This window comes from Urocitellus parryii, chromosome 11 (genome assembly GCF_045843805.1).
Source record: "Urocitellus parryii isolate mUroPar1 chromosome 11, mUroPar1.hap1, whole genome shotgun sequence".
Classification (NCBI taxonomy): Eukaryota; Metazoa; Chordata; class Mammalia; order Rodentia; family Sciuridae; genus Urocitellus; species Urocitellus parryii.
Window position 1 is genome coordinate 73737516 of NC_135541.1, and position 16463 is coordinate 73753978.

Genomic DNA, 16463 nt, shown 5'->3' on the forward strand with positions numbered 1-16463 from the left:
TATGAGGGTAACATTGATTCCCATATTACTTCTCTGTGTCAGAGATATAAAGGATGAGTCCATGAAAGAAATTAGAAATGGGAGAAAAGCTTAAATATATGGCATCTTCATTCTTCCTGAACAGTTTGCAGGTAGATTTTTATAACTGCAGAACTTAAAACTATTTGCTTGATTTTTTTTTTTTGTTTTATATTTATATATTGCTTTAAGTAAATATATTTATACATTGTCTTTATAGAGGCAAAAATCTCTTCTTGGTTTTAGTATTATTTATCATACCAAAGAAGAAAGCAGTATGCAAAGCAGAAAATATGACAAACCAACCAACTAGGGGATTGGAGAGTGGAGCAAGGAGGGAAGTATACTATAATTTGAGGTTGAGAAATTTCTTTGTTTTATTGGTATTTGTTAGTTTACTAGATATAATTTTGAAAATTAACCATAGAAATGTTTTTACACCACTTAAAAATTTTGTCAATGTAGAAAAACGCAAAAGGAAGAAACTAAAGCTTTAATAAGCCAGTTTCTGTGTTTTTACATGGATTGTTCAGTCTGTTAAGCTTACAGTAGGCCTTTAGGTTTCTTAAAGTTAGTGAGTTGTACCATTGAATTCATAAACTCTTGTTTTGAATTCTCTTGAATTTTGTTTTCCTAAATAACTTTTCCTTTAAAAATAATTTTTTAAAAATTTTATTTATTCTTTATCTCCTTCATCTGCCCTTCAGTACTGGGGTTTCTTTTTAAAAAAAGAAAACTAGTGTTTTTAGTTTTCAGTGTCAGTAAGGATATGAGAAATATTGATTAATGTTGCTGAGTTCAACGGTGGTACCAGTGGATCTTTTCTGAGGGTGAAGATCTGTAATTGCCCTCTATGACATCAAGTTCTAACCATTAATGGACATTTAGGAACTATACCAAAACTTGACTGCTTAATATACAAACTAATCATTTTTACCCTCTAAATACTTCACTTGAGCTTTATTTAGTACTCTTTTTTAAATGTAATATTATCTAGCAATAATGTTGTTTTTCATCTAAATTATTTATGACAATATAGACTTCCAGAATTATTTTTTAAGATTTAAAATATTCAGATTGCAGTTCTCAAAAGTTTGTTCAGTTTAAATTGAAATAAACCTAATTATTTATTTAATTACCCCATTTCCTTTTTAGCTCTTTTGTATGTAGTAAGATGTAATGGATATAAAAATTTCTGGTTTATAGGTATATAATGATTGTGTATGAGAATATAGTTTCTTTGCATTAAACATATTTTACTTTAAAAATACACAATATGTTTCTAATATTTTTACAAAGAATTGAAATTCTTATATCCTCACTAAAGCCAGTGTATAAATTTATTTTCACTTGATAATAAAACCAGTTAAAAATGAACACATTCGATTTTTTTTACCTAAAATTATCTTAATGTTTTCTCTAAAAGATGTTCTTATAGAAATTAGAAAAACAACTTCATCACTTAGAAATTTAGCTGTTGAAAATTATTATAAAAGTAAAATACTAAAACAGTTTTGTTTCTTATCCTATATGTAATTTTGTTAATGACATTTAATGAAGACCACAAATCTTTCCTTAATTTAAATCTTTTTTCCTCCTCACCAGTAATTTTGCCATAGCAAAATAAATTGTGTTTTTTCTTTCTTAAAACTACTGACAGGGCTGGGGTTGTGGCTCAGTGGTAAAGTGCTCGCCTAGCACGTACAAGGCCCTGGGTTCCATCCTCAGTACCATACACAATAAATAAAATAAAAGTATTGTGTCCAACTACAACTAAAACATAAATATTTAAAAAAAAACCAAAAAACTACTGACAGTCTAAAGAATGTTAAGCTAAATTCAGAAAGATAATGAATAGCAAACATCTTTTCTTATCTTCATAACCATTAATATGTGGCCAACTCATCAGAGATAAGGGGTAGATATTTTTGCCAGATATTTATTAAAATTAATTTGTCTTTTTTATGTGAAATTTTAGCTGACATTTCACTCTCTTCTCTTAAAACATAGTTTTGCCCATTGCCTTGGCATACACCTGTAATCCCAGCCACTCAGGAGGATGACAAGTTTAAGGTCTGCTTGGGAAACTTAGCAAGACTCTGGCTCAAAATAAAATTTTTGAAAAGGACTGGGGATGTAGTTCAGTGACAGAATGCTTGTACACAATAGCATGAGTAAGATTCTGAATTCAATCCCCAGTTACACCAAAAAAAAAAATGATTTAGAGAATAAGAAAAAATGAAAAGTTTAAGAGTTATTAGCTAAAATGTAATGAATGTGAAGATTAGTTTTGTAAAACTTGCTGCATATTGTGGATCACTTTGTATTTGTGTATGATGGATACTACACCAGTTGCAAAATTCTTTTAACCCTCAGAATATGTTGGTGTGTGTGTGTGTGCTTGAGGGTGGTATTTACATAGCATTAAGAGTACTGTAGTGGGTCTCTTTAGATTGTTTCATATTTTAAAAAGAATAAGTGCTAAAATTGTAGTTATGTTTTTAGTGTTATTTTTTAAGCATATGGATTTCAGAATAAAACTGAAAAATAGAAACTATTTTCAAAGTGAAATTCAATCTATATATTTGTGTCTGTTAGGAAATATATATAGTAAACTTCATTATGGGTAACTCATTTATTATTGTGGTGATAATGTGTTTTTAAAGTGTCTGTACATTTAAAAAAGCACCTTAAAACTAAAGTAAAAATGTTACCCTCACCAAACCATGATATTTTAAAATTTACATAATCTTTTGAACTATAAAAACCCAGATATGGTGTTTTCTTTAATGCATTGGGCTTTCTGTTTTTTAGTTATTTCACATAAGACTTCTATTTAAATGGCTAATTTTAGATTTTTTATTTTCAGAGCTTAGTATTTTTAAGAATTAAGAGCTATATGAGTAATAAGTAAAAATTCTCTCTAAAAGAAAATGCATGATTACTGATAGAATGATTACTATTTATTTTTGAGTTTTAGTTAAACTTAGAAAATATCTGCCCATTATCATCAGTGTATGTTTTTTTATTATTTATTTTATTTTTGCAAGTAATTTGCTTTTCCAAAATGTGCTTAAAATTTTTTTTCTGGCATAATTGTTTGGATTGTGAAATGTACATGATTTATTTTAATATTATAAAGTATAGGTTATTGCATCTTCTGTATTATAGTTTCATGTGAATAATTTACCATTTCTTTCTGTTTTCCATTGAACTATTCAGTGGTCGGTGAAGATGGTAAGCCTCGTGTGCTGATATATATACTGTGCCAACATTAAGTAATCTCAAAACATTGTTTTGTTTAATTCAAAACAAGTGGTAAAGTACATCCCACATTATCACCTTGTGTTTTTTTTTTTTATAATTTAATCCATAGTCCAATATATCCCCGTACCTCTCAGTGTCATAGATTATAAAGCAATGTGGTTAACTGTCATGGACCATTAAGTTCTTAAATGTGATTGGGTGGAGTCCTTGTCATGTTATAGTGAAGAATAAAATTATATTACATATTTTAAGGGTTACATGGTAGAGGCTGAATGTGGGATATACTCCTGTAATCCCAGTGATTCAGGAGACTGAGGCAGGAGGATTGCAAGTTTGAGGCCAGCCTGAGCAGTTCAGTGAGGTCCTAAAGAACTTAGTGAGACCCTGTATCAAAATAAAAATTGGATGTAGCTCAGTGGTTAAGAACCCCTGGGTTCAATCCGCAATACCCGCCTGCCCCCCCCCCCCAAAAAAAGAAGGGTTACATGGTAGAGCAAAAATCCATGGTATATGCAGAAGGAAAATTTAGCATAAATTATTTTTCCTAGCATTCTTAAGAAAGGTCATATAAAATTTATTTGTAGTTTATCTTATACACTACACTGTTAGATTTCTCTAAAAAGAAAGAAATTGACCTACTAGTTTTATTATGAAGTAAATGCTCTGTTTTTCTATACCACTGAAGGGAAACAGAAATATAAATAATCTAATGTGTGTATATATATATGTGTGTGTGTGTGTGTGTGTGTGTGTGTGTGTGTGAGAGAATTTTCACCATTTCAGATGTTAATGGAACTACATTATGAAGAACTAAATCAAAATTACTGGGAGTTTGTATATGAAACTACAAAATAACTTTTGGAAAATAGACTTTTTTTTAGACAGTTCAAATTTAACCTTTATAAATTCCCTTATAGTAAGAAAGGTTGTTAAATACCTCAGAGGGCTTCTTCACATCCATAAGAAATAGAGTTTATTCTCATATTCTATGTAAGAATGAGTCATAATATTGAAATGAGATATTAGAAATTTGGGAGGCTAGGCACAGTGGCACACACCTGTAATCTCAGCTACTCAGGAGGCTGAGACAGGATGATCGAAAATTTGAGACCAGATTGGACAATTTAATAGAGATTCTGTGCTTCAAATAAAAAAGTAAAAATGGCTGGGGATGTAGTTCAGTAGTAGAGCACCCTTGGGTTCAGCCTGCAGTAACCTAGTGTGTGTAAGGTGGGAGGAATGCAGATGCTGTAGGTATCTAATGTTAATAAATTTGATCATGAGGTTGATTAGGAATAAGTGGAAATATGGCAGATTTTGCTTGTGGGAAATTATGAGTTTTTAATAATATCCCCTCCCCCCAAAAGGCCTATTATAGAATTGTTTTTCTTTTGTATAATACTGTTTTCCCCGTTATGTTAGGGAGAGAATTTTTACTTGTTTGTTTTTGTGGTGCTGGGATTTGAACCCAGGCAAGCACTTTACCACTGAGCATTATGTATTTCTTCATTAAGAAAAATTTCAAGGGGCTGGGGTTGTGGCTCAGAGGTGGAGCGCTTGCCTACCATGCATGAGGTATTGGGTTTGATCCTCAGCATCACATAAAAATAAAATAAAGATATTGTGGTCCACCTATAACTAAAAAATAAATATTAAAAAGAAAAAAATTTTAAGGTTTTCAGAAATATTCTAAAAATGTAAATTAGAAGTTTGTCTTTGGCACATATATAATAGTTTAAAACATGTACCACAGATTAGAATAAATCTGACAATTTGTGTTGAAAATTAACTACTACATTTAAAAGAACTTTGTATAGGAAATTTTGCCATTCATTTAATTAGGTCAGATTTGGTTGCTTGAAGATGTTACATCTGGTGACTGGTAGATGAAAGCACAAAGGATACTTAGGATGCTCTACTTTTTGTAGGCAAGTTTGCTGAATATCCTTAGTAGGCAGGCCACTTGGGAATGATTCTAGGGATTTTGTTTTTTAATTAAATGTTACATTTGGTCATGATTCACCTTAAAAGTGAGTTTTTTAAAAAGTAACCAGGTCAGTTGCAGTGGCCTTGGGAGGCAGAGACAAGGAGGATCGTGAGTTCAAAGCCAGCCTCAGCAACAGTGAGATGCTAAGCAACTCAGTGAGACCCTGTCTCCAAGTGAAATATAAAATAGGTCTGGGGATGTGTCTTAGTGGTCTAGTGCTCCTAAGTTCAATCCCTGGTACCCACTGAAAAAGGGCAGGGGGAGAAGCATGTGGTGGCACACACCTGTAGCCCAGCAGCTTGACAGGCTGAAACAGGAGGATCACAAGTTCATAGCCAGCCTCAGCAACCCTTAATAGTTTAGTGGGACCATTTCAAAAATAAAAAATAAGGCCTGGGGATAAAGCTCAGTTGATAGAGTGCTTGCCTTACATGCTCAAAGCTTTGGGTTCAGTTCCCAGCACCACCAATAAATGAATGAATGAATACATAAATAAATGATGATGATGATAATAATAAATAAAAATGCTGGGGGTGATAGCTTACACCTGTAATCCCAGCCTCACAGGAGACTGAGGTAGGACGATTACAAATTCAAGGCTAGTCTCTACAACCTAGTGTCTGTCTCAAAATTAAAAATAAATATGGCTGAGGATGTGGCTCAGTAGTTAAGTGCCCCTAGGTTCAGTCCCTGGTACCAAAGGAAAAAAGAAAAGTAAGTGAAGCATTCTTGTGGATGGTAATATAAAGCTACTTGGCATATAAGTGGCCTAAAGAACAAGGATGCATTTCTTCCTCATTTCAGCAAACACTTTAAAAATTAGGCTATATTCATATTCTTACAATAACCATTTTAAAAGAAAAATGGAGAATAATAGTTATCATTAATTTGGGGATTATGTAAACAGTAAGTGTTTACATTAAATGGGTTTAATACTTGCTAGTATTTATTCTATTGTAATCTCTAATAATGTAACTAAAGTAACAGTGGCTAAAATAACATTTATGAGGGAAAAGACATCATTTAGTACAAAGTGTACACTTAAATACCTGCAGTTTTTATTAAATCGCATAATTTCTTAACTAAGAAAACATCAAAAAAGGAGTTGGGATTGTTCAGTGGTAGAGCGCTTGCTTAGCAGATGTGAGGCACTGGGTTCGATCCTCAGCACCACATATAAATAAATAAATAAAATAAAGGTATTGTGTTTATCTACAACTGAAAATATTTTTTTAAAAATCAAAAAAATTTTAGACACCAAGAATCCTCCTAAAGAACAATTAGATCCTTTCTTTAAATTGTATCTTTCTTCCAGATACAGCTGAAGTATGTTATTTGATTTTACATAAGGAAAATTCCAAGTATACTCCATATATGAATATAATTGTTATTCATTGGATAGTTCTACCTTTTGCTTTTTAATGATCAGATATGTCTTGATTCTGAAGAATGGTTTAATGAACGTAATCAAAGACTATAATGTAGTATTGAAGTATATTTAATTAATTAGTTGTTTTTATGAGGTAAGTTGCTTACTTAACTCAGTTTTATAAGTTATACATATTTTTAATTTAAACATTTGTAACATCCTAAATATGGCAATGGGTTTGATTTTAAAAAGTGGTGATGCACAGTATTTGAAATAACTTGTACAGATAAGAAATGTTATGTGTTTCCATTTTGTTGTTGTTGCTGTAAGAAAATTCATATGTATTCATTTTAACTCTGCCAAGACTTGAAAATATGTGATATTAGTAATTACCAATCATCTGTATTTGGTGATATTTTTACTATTTTGTTTTATGGTTTTAAAAAATGACTAAAATGTGAGGCTCTTCAATATAATTGCTTTCATCAATACACACATCTATGTAGATTTGTTTATTTTTTAAAGGGGGCTATTTGAGACATTTGAAATTAAACTTAAAATTGTATATATTCTTACTTCATAGTAAATTTTAAAAATAAATGTCCTGAAAATGTCTTTCATAATGATTTAGGTCTTCTTTTCAGGGGCCAGCGCTAGAAGATTTCAGTCATCTGCCGCCAGAACAGAGACGTAAAAAACTGCAGCAGCGCATTGATGAACTTAACAGGGAACTACAGAAAGAATCAGACCAAAAGTAGTGTTTCTTTAAGTCCTCTCTATCATTATTTCTTTTAGAATCTACTTTGAATGATGTGTGTAAGGTTTCAAAATCATAACATCTTATGCTGGGGATTTAGCTCAGTGATATAGTGCTTGCCTAACATGTATAGGGCCTGATTTTGATATCTAGCCACACATCAAAAAGAATAGAACTAGGCATCCTATTTGAAATGTCTTTTGAGAGAAATATATACTTCAAGCAAAAATTTTATGTTTGCCGGGTCATAGATAAAAATGAAGTGTTAGATATTTTCTTTAATTATCTATTTTTATTAGGTGTTTATAAACATATATACTTATTCCTTCCATAAATTTGTAAAATAGCTTGATTATTCATTTTCAAGAGTAGTTTGACCGGTGCTAACTACCTCTTTACTACCTCAGTTCAACAGCAACCAAGACTGTAATTACTTTGTTGGCTGTAAAACATGTTGGCAGCTGGGTGCAGTGGTGCACACTTGTAACACCAGTGGCTCTGGAGACTGAGGCAAGAGGATCGCAAGTTTAAAGTCAGCCTCAGCAACTTGGAGAGGACCTGAGCAACTCAATGAGACTCTGTCTCTAAATGAAAATATTAAAAAGGGATGGAGATGTGGCTCCAATGCTTAAGTGCACTTGGGTTTAATCCCCGGTACCCTCCCCAAAAAATGTTGGTAGACTTACGCTTTAATTTTTTTATTTTACAAAATTTTCCTTTATTCAGTTTTGAAGAAGTGTACTGGGTTTAATCCCTGGTAACAAAACAAAACAAAAAAAAATGTTGGTAGATATTGCAGTCATTTATAGCTTCATATTCATTCACTTGTACTTTTTTTTTTTTTACAAAGTTTTATTTAATTTTTAAGAAGTGATCATAGAGTTTTTTTTTTAATGATGAATAAAGGGTGATTACAATGAATTGGTGGCTTACCAAACATAAAAATTGAGACTTAAACTAAAGCATGAGAGATTGAAAATTGAAGTTTTGATGTTGAAAATTGTGTATCAGGAGCCAGGCATGATGGTGCATGCCTGTAATCCCAACAGTTTAGGAGGCAGAGGCAGGAGGATTGCAAGTTCAAGGCTAGCCTAAGCAACTTATTGAGACTCTTGTCTCAAAAAGGGATAGAGATATAAAGTCCCCCTGGGTTTGATCCCCAGTTACCCCCATTCCCCCCAAAATTGTGTATCGGGTGTGATACACAAATGAAATTTTACAGTTACAGTCAATTCTTAGTAGCTAATGGTCTATAAAGTCACCATGAGCACTAAATTATCGAATATTAAAACATTGCTCCTTAGGGAAAGGGAGATACAGTGTTAGGTGCCAGGAAACCCTGGTCCAACCTTTTCATTAATAGATACATACATAATCCTGTTTTATGTTTCTGTCTAAAGACACCTTATTTGATACATACTGTTGATTCATTAACTTTGAATCCTGCCAATGACAATGTAACTCACGCTTACCAAAACTTACATAAGACTTGATTTCTCCATTAGTAACATTACAGCCTTCTTGTGCTGAGGAACACTAGACAACACTTCAACACTATGTATGGAAACCATTTTAAATACTCATATTACCAACAAAAAGCACAAAAATGTGAAAAATATGGCACTACATAAATAGGAAGCAAAAAGACCACTTGTTCAAAATATGAGAGCAAAAACAAGAAGGTGAAGTATCTCCTTGCATGACCACAGCTGGAAATGTGCATGTACTTCCAGTAACTCAAATATTTCTCTGTCCTGTGCATGTCCATGAGTGACCAGGAAAGCACTTTGAATATTAGTTTGGAAATTACAAATAAATTTTAGCAGGTAGGCAAATTTATAAAGGAAACTGAACAATGAACTTAACTATATTAGTATAAAAATTTTAGAATGTTAAAAGTATTTACTTAAACAGTATATAAATAGTCTCTGGAAAATTATAATGTTAGGTCTAATATTTGGTGCTTACCATATATAATAGCCCGTATGAGGATACAAAAATGGAGAAAACATCGTCCCTAATCCGAAGAGGGTTCACACTCTAAGTGGGGAAAGGCAAGACTGACAACTTAATTTTTACCCACGCTGGATTGTGATAGCTGCTAATATGAGATACAAACTTTTAAGGGAACTTAGAGGAAATAATGATGAAGTTTTACTGAGGTATTTAGGAAAGACTTTACTGGGGAGAGAGTTGGCTAAGAGAGGGCTGTGGTCTAGGAAATAAATGTTTATGGAAGGATTATTATGTACCAGGTACTGAGCTAGGCGGTTTTTTTTTTTTTTGAGTTTTACATGCAATACATTATTGAATCCTTCAAAATAGCCCTTCCTTGTTGTTCCTTCAGATGAAGAAACTGGATATTAAATAAATACATGTTTTATCTAAGATAACTGGTAAATAACATTGTAACACTAGCCAGCTTGTCTTCAGAGCATTGGAATTGGACCTTGATAGGATAGGATATTGTTACTTGAAGAAAATGAAGAGGGAAAGAAGCATTCAGGAATGTGGGGCAAGGCAAGAATAAAAGCACAGAAATGTGTTCTTGCTGAGCCTCGGAATTATTTCTAATCTAGGAAAACTGTTGCAAATTATGTAGCATGTAATATCAAAATGAGGGTAAAAAGATGTAAGATGACTTAAGAAAGGCTTGAATACTTTCTTGTGGAGTGCTGTAGGTATTGGAGAATTATATTCTGACTTTTTTTTTTTTTTCCCCTTCCCGGTGCTTGGGATTGAACCTAGGGCCTCATGCATGCTAGGCAAGTGCTCTAAGCAACTCTGTATTCTGAAGAAAGGTAATTTAAAGTTATGCGAAGAATAGGAAGGGGATTGTAGATAGGGTCACTAGTTAGGGTACTTTATAACAGTCCCTGTAAGTGATGCCAAGGGCCTAGATTAAGACATGGCATGGAACAGAAAGGAGGAATAAATATGAATCATTTCAGAGCAAAGTAGGTTGGACTTTGTTATACCTGATTGGATATTGGAGAACAGAAAAACAGAATAGATTTTAATGCCTTATAGCTCAGGATAGTACTATAGAATTAATTGAAACAGAAAAATGAATCCGGGACAAAATGACTTTATTTATGTTAATTTTTGAAATATGTGAAAAAATATTGGAAGGGCCCAAATGTGTTTGGAAATATGAATCTAGAACTTAGGAGAGAGAGGACTGAAGATAGGTGGTATTAAAACAGTAAGAAATCATCCTCAAAGAAAAGTGTAGGATGAGATGAGAAGAAACCGCTGTCATTTTATGTAACAGACATTTAAAAGTTGAACAAAGAAGGAGAAGGAGGTAATAAGAGAGACTGTAAGAAAGCAAAAGTGAGGAGGAGGGAAAGAAAATGTAACCTCTAGGTCAAGAAGGAAAAGACATGCTAGTCAATAGTGTCAGATGTTAGAGTCAAGGAGCTGTGATTGGGCATAACCTATTGTAGTGTGATTAGAGGAGATTGGTTAAGAGTAGTTGGCAAATGACTGACTGTAGAGGAAAGGGGGCAAATTAAAGATGGCATTCCTATTTCTGGCATAGATGGGTGGGAGGATGGTAATGATGTGTGAATTGAGATAAGGAACACTGGTTGAATAGAGTTGCTGGGTGGGAATACGAGTTTCATTTGGAACATGATGGATTTAAAATTATTTGAATATTTTACCAGCTATTTTTTTAAACTTGAATATGTATATTCAATATGTATATTGTATATCTATATAAATATACAAATAGGCATGTGTGTATGTCTATGTACACACATACATAATTTCTTTAAGAAAAGAAATGAATTTAGTCTGTTTTGGTATTACAAGTGTTTTAAAAGACCATTTTCATAAATTATTAACTCTATACATTATAAGCTTTATGCAGATTGTCTTTAATCAGGTAATATTTGATTAAACTTTTTAAAGAGATGTGAAACTACTTAAGATTAATTTGCACTTGAGTCTTCAAAGTCAAATGAAACTCTCATTTAAAAGCACTCGAAGCAAATATTTAATTCTATGATTTCCTTTTTCAGAGATGCACTCAACAAAATGAAAGATGTATATGAAAAAAATCCACAAATGGGGGATCCAGGGAGTTTGCAGCCTAAATTAGCAGAGACTATGAATAATATTGACCGTCTAAGAATGGAAATCCATAAGAATGAGGTAAATTTGGTTTTCAGCAGTTGTCTGTTATTTTCATAAGCTTTATTATGGTAGATTGGTTTTTGCTAAAAATTAATGTTCCAGTACCCATATCTAATTTTAGAAATTATGATCTAAAAGTATCATGATGGTATGTAATCTTTAGATTTATGCCTCATTTAAAAAATTTTAAACCTTTATATAAAACTAAGTATTTATGCTATTTTTTTAAATATTTATTTTTTAGGCATAGTTGGACACAATACCTTTATTTAATTTATTTATTTTTATGTGGTGCTAAGGATCGAACCCAAGGCCTCACATATGCTAGGCGGGCGCTATACCACTGAGCTATAGCCCCAGCCCCAATACTTACGCTATTATTTAAAATGATCTAGGGCTGGGGATGTGGCTCAAGTGGTAGCATGCTCACCTGGCATGTTTGGCATGTGTGCGGCCTGGGTTCGACCCTCAGCACCACATACAAAGATGTTATGTCCTCAGAGAACTAAAAAATAAATATTTAAAAAATAAATAAATAAAATGATCTATAAAGTTCATCACTGACCAAAGTGGACCAAATATTTCTCATCTCCAAGAATCACATAATTGACGGAGTCTAGTGGCTCATGCCTGTTATCTCTGTGGCTGGGGAGGCTGAGACAAGAGGATCAAGAGTCCAAAGCCAGCCTCAGCAACTTAGTGAGGCCTTAAGCACCTTAGTGAGACCCTGTCTGTAAATAAAATATAAAATGGGTTGAGAATGTGGCTCAGTGGTTAAGTGTCCCTGTGTTCAATCCCTGGCACCCCCCCCCCCCAAAAAAAATCACATGATTATAAAACCTCAAAGCACATTTTAAATGCAGAGTATCTTATGAGTTTTTGAATATAATTTATTGATCTTGGTTATTATTATTTTTTTTTCCCTAAGGCTTGGCTGTCTGAAGTTGAAGGCAAAACAGGTGGGAGAGGAGACAGACGACACAGCAGTGACATAAATCATCTTGTTACACAGGGACGAGAAAGGTCATTAATTTTGCATTTTTATTTATATTTTTTCTGTTTTCCAAACTTTCCTTACCCCTTTTTTCTAAACTTTATATAATTATCTAATTCAATAAGTTTGGCATTTAATAACTTAATTCTCTTGAACCTAAGTAATTTTTTGATCCTTTAACATTAGTTGCAGGTGAAGTATTAAATGGTAGTCTATCATGCATCCATAAATCAGATCTAGAAACAAAGAAAACTCATGGAGCTATAATCTGGGCCATAGGAACCTTAGGCATAGGAAGATTTCCCTATGATTTAGGTGGAGCTGAGTAACTTTTTTTTTTTTTTTTTTTTAATGGAAGCCCATTGAGAAAAAGTAAAATTATGAAAGGTTTGGGAAACATTTCACTTTCTTTCTCTAACTCAAAGTAAAATAGCTTTTTTTGAGTATATGAAGTCACACTGAGCTACTTAACTTCTTCTCCTTTGTCCTAATAACAGGCATTTATTACATCTGGGATCTAGAGTATGCCAGGCATTGTGCTAAGGGCTTCATGTGCTTTTTGGTCAGTTATTCATTTGGAGTTGGGTAACTTACGCTAAAGGAAAATTTGGTTAATAACTCGAGGTTTTGTGGAAAAAATGGGGGAGGTATGTATATTATTAGTTTAGATCCGCATTTCCAGCTTGGCATTTTGCCAGATTTTTATGTTCACATCACTTGTAACATTTCTTCCTTGGTATAATACAGACACACACAATTTTTTTTCATAATAAAACAGTCCACAAATTAGGGTTCATGTTAGAGAAAAATTTGAATATTTTGTTTTATTATTTAATCACAGTATAATTTGAACAAGTTCTTTTTTAAAAAAATATTTATTTTTTTTTAGGTGTAGATGGACACAACATAATGCCTTTATTTTTATGTGGTGCTGAGGACTGAACCCGGGTCCTGTCCATGCTAGGAGAGCGCTCTACCGCTGAGCCACTATCCCAGCCCCAAGTTCATTTTTAATATTCCCCACATCTCAGTTTACTGAAATATATAATTGAGGTTACAGTACCCATCCTATAGTGTTCTTAGTACTACAGGCAATAATATACATAAAGCATGTAGAAATAAAATACCTTGTAATAGTATGTGCTTCACAAATATTGTGAAATATGAATATTCACAATATGAATATTCACAATTCATGTCTTTAGTATCTCAAGAAAGGTTAGATACAGTGGTGTATACCTGCAATCCCAGCTACTCAGGAGTCTGGGGCAAGAGGATCAAAAGTTTAAGGCTAGCCTGGGCAACTTAAGGAGACCCTGTATCAGAATAAAAATTAGAGAGAAAGAAAAAGCCACAGAAAACTTTTTTTGTGGGAGGGGGGGTATTAGGTAAAACCAGATTGGTCTTTCTGGCATATGTTATATAAGAATGTCTTTCAGGCTTGTTGAAAGTGTTGCTAAATCTAATCCTAAAATTTTTCTATTCACTAACAATATTTTAATAAAAACTTTTAAACATTTTTTTCGTTGATATAAAATATTTTTAAGAAAAATAAAATGCCTTTGTATTACCTGCTCTTTTGGATTTTCTAAGTTACTAATTTCCCCATTACCATGATTAATTGAAATTAACTTTGTCTTGTTTTAATTAGGAGTCTTTTGACTTGTAAGCAGAATGAATACTTTACTCATAATCCTCTTAGAGTAAAAATAGGCTTCACTGGATTATTTGAGGGAAAGCCCAGATGATATCCTTAGGTCTTGGTTTCTTCTTACTTCTCAGCTATCCCTTAAGCATTGGCTTCATTTTAGGCTCCATTTGATGATTTCCCCCAAAGCTCTAGGCAGTTTTCCTCCTGGTTCAAAGTGAAAAGGGAGTGGAACTTCTCTTCTAGCAGTCCCAAGTAGAGTTCTCTATGTACGGCTGTTTAATCTGATTGAGTTATAGCACTATTGGTAAACTCTTTACTCCCATCAAACAAGTACTATGCTCATCTCCTTTCTGGATCCACAATAGAAATAACTTTTGGGCTGGGTGGATTTCCAGAGGAACTTTAGGTATTTTTCCCCCTTCAAAAGAGGGAGTGATGGATCTGGGATGATGAAAGACAAGTGTCTACTACCTTTTTCCATTTTATCTTTTTTTTTTTTTTAATATTTATTTTTTAGTTGTAGTTGGACACGATACTTTTATTTTATTTGTTTTTATGTGGTGCTAAGGATTGAACCCAGTGCTAGGCGAGCACTCTATCACCGAGCCACAACCCAACCCCTCCATTTTATCTTTAGACCCAGTGATAGTGAGGTGTACTTAGTGAATATTCCTATGTGCTTAGATTGTTATAATCTTTATTTATTTATTTATTTATTAATATTTATTTTTTAGTTATCGGCAGACACTACATCTTTGTTTTGTATGTGGTGCTGAGGATCGAACCTGGGCCGCAGGCATGTCAGGCGAGCGCACTACCGCTTGAGCCACATCCCCAGCCCCCGTTATAATCTTTAATTTTTTTTTTTTAATTCAGGAAATTCATTTAAGAAAATAGGGCTTAAGAAACCATGTCATCTATATCTAATTTTCTGAACTTATCCTTAGATTGATAAACTTTTATAGATAACAGGTGAAAAGTTCTCATGTTTGTGATACTTGACAGAGATAATTTTATGATTTTTAGTCCTGAGGGAAGTTACACTGATGATGCAAACCAAGAAGTCCGTGGACCACCGCAACAGCATGGTCACCATGAGTTTGATGATGAATTTGAGGATGATGACCCCTTGCCTGCTATTGGACACTGCAAAGCTATCTACCCTTTTGATGGTATGATGTTCTTATTATATTTGATAAAGGTTACTTAAAAGTCTAAGTGCATTGTGACTTATTTTAGTGTCCTTAGCTGAATAATACATTATCAGAAAATCATAACTCCAGTTCATTAATATGTATACTTGTTTAAATTGTTAATTTTTTCCACACTGGAGTTGAAAGAGAATTACCTATTATTAGCTCCTAATTTAGGTTATTATCTGTCAACTTTGGTTGATAACAGAATATCCCTCCAGAACTTACCAGTCTTTAGGTATACTCAACATACTTGAAGCAGCTTGGCATACAGCCCAAACTAGGAAGTAGATGGCTGGTAGATGTCACTTCATGTTCCTTGTAGTTGATAAACATTGAGAGGCAGGTGTAAAGCATAATTAAATGCTGTCATCATATCTTGATTGCACGCCACCTTTTCAGGTGAGAACTGGAAAGAAAGTGATAGCTTCTGACAATACCATCTCTTCTATGATAGTTAGAAATAAATTCTGTGAGGGGAGTAAGGCTTTTTGGCTTTCTACCACAGGTTTTTAGTTATCCTTCCTAATTATGGACCCTGAAAAATCCTTGAATTAACAGAAGAGCAGAGTAACACCTTCCTAAATAAGTTGTAGAATGATAGGTGGTGTAAGGTCTTTCTTCACCTACTCATTGTGTTGATTTTGAAATTGAGTAAAGGGGTTGGGAATGTAGTTCTGTGTTCAAGTGCATGCCTATCATATTTGAGGACCTGGGTGTGTGATTCTCAGTATAACTAAAATATAATATAATAACATAATCTCTTTAGTTACTCCTCAATTCTGAGCAAATTATTATATTTGAGAGCTTTCTAATGCATTCTAAGAGTAGGGAAGGATTTTAGCATATGTTCAATGAGAATTCTACTTAAGAACACTGTTATTGCTAAGCATATTGGGAATGGTTTAGGGTAGGGAAGAAAGGGAATCCTAAAATTGATGAGGTCTTGAAGTTTGTGCTTTGGGGTTATTCTGCTTCTACCATCACCATAGTTAAATCTCTGTTTTTCTCTGTTCTCTTTAAACTATATCCTTTTTCTTTTCCCACCTTCTCACTGTTTTGTTACTACTTTCCTGAACCATGC

At 33.2% G+C, this 16463-nt stretch overlaps 1 protein-coding gene across 3 annotated transcripts in view; it reads left to right on the forward strand.

Moving 5' to 3' along the window:
• Fnbp1l (formin binding protein 1 like) overlaps positions 1–16463 on the forward strand; it is a 110108-nt gene that overhangs the window by 89386 nt on the left and 4259 nt on the right. For 2 of the 3 annotated variants that reach the window (XM_077791029.1, XM_026403092.2), the window contains exons 10-13: positions 7286–7395; positions 11427–11559; positions 12470–12564; positions 15213–15358. In XM_077791029.1, coding sequence (XP_077647155.1) covers positions 7286–7395; positions 11427–11559; positions 12470–12564; positions 15213–15358 — 484 coding nt within the window. Of the gene's footprint in view, positions 1–3240; positions 3256–7285; positions 7396–11426; positions 11560–12469; positions 12565–15212; positions 15359–16463 lie in introns of all 3 variants that reach the window. The other variant, XM_077791030.1, reaches the window with a different exon arrangement.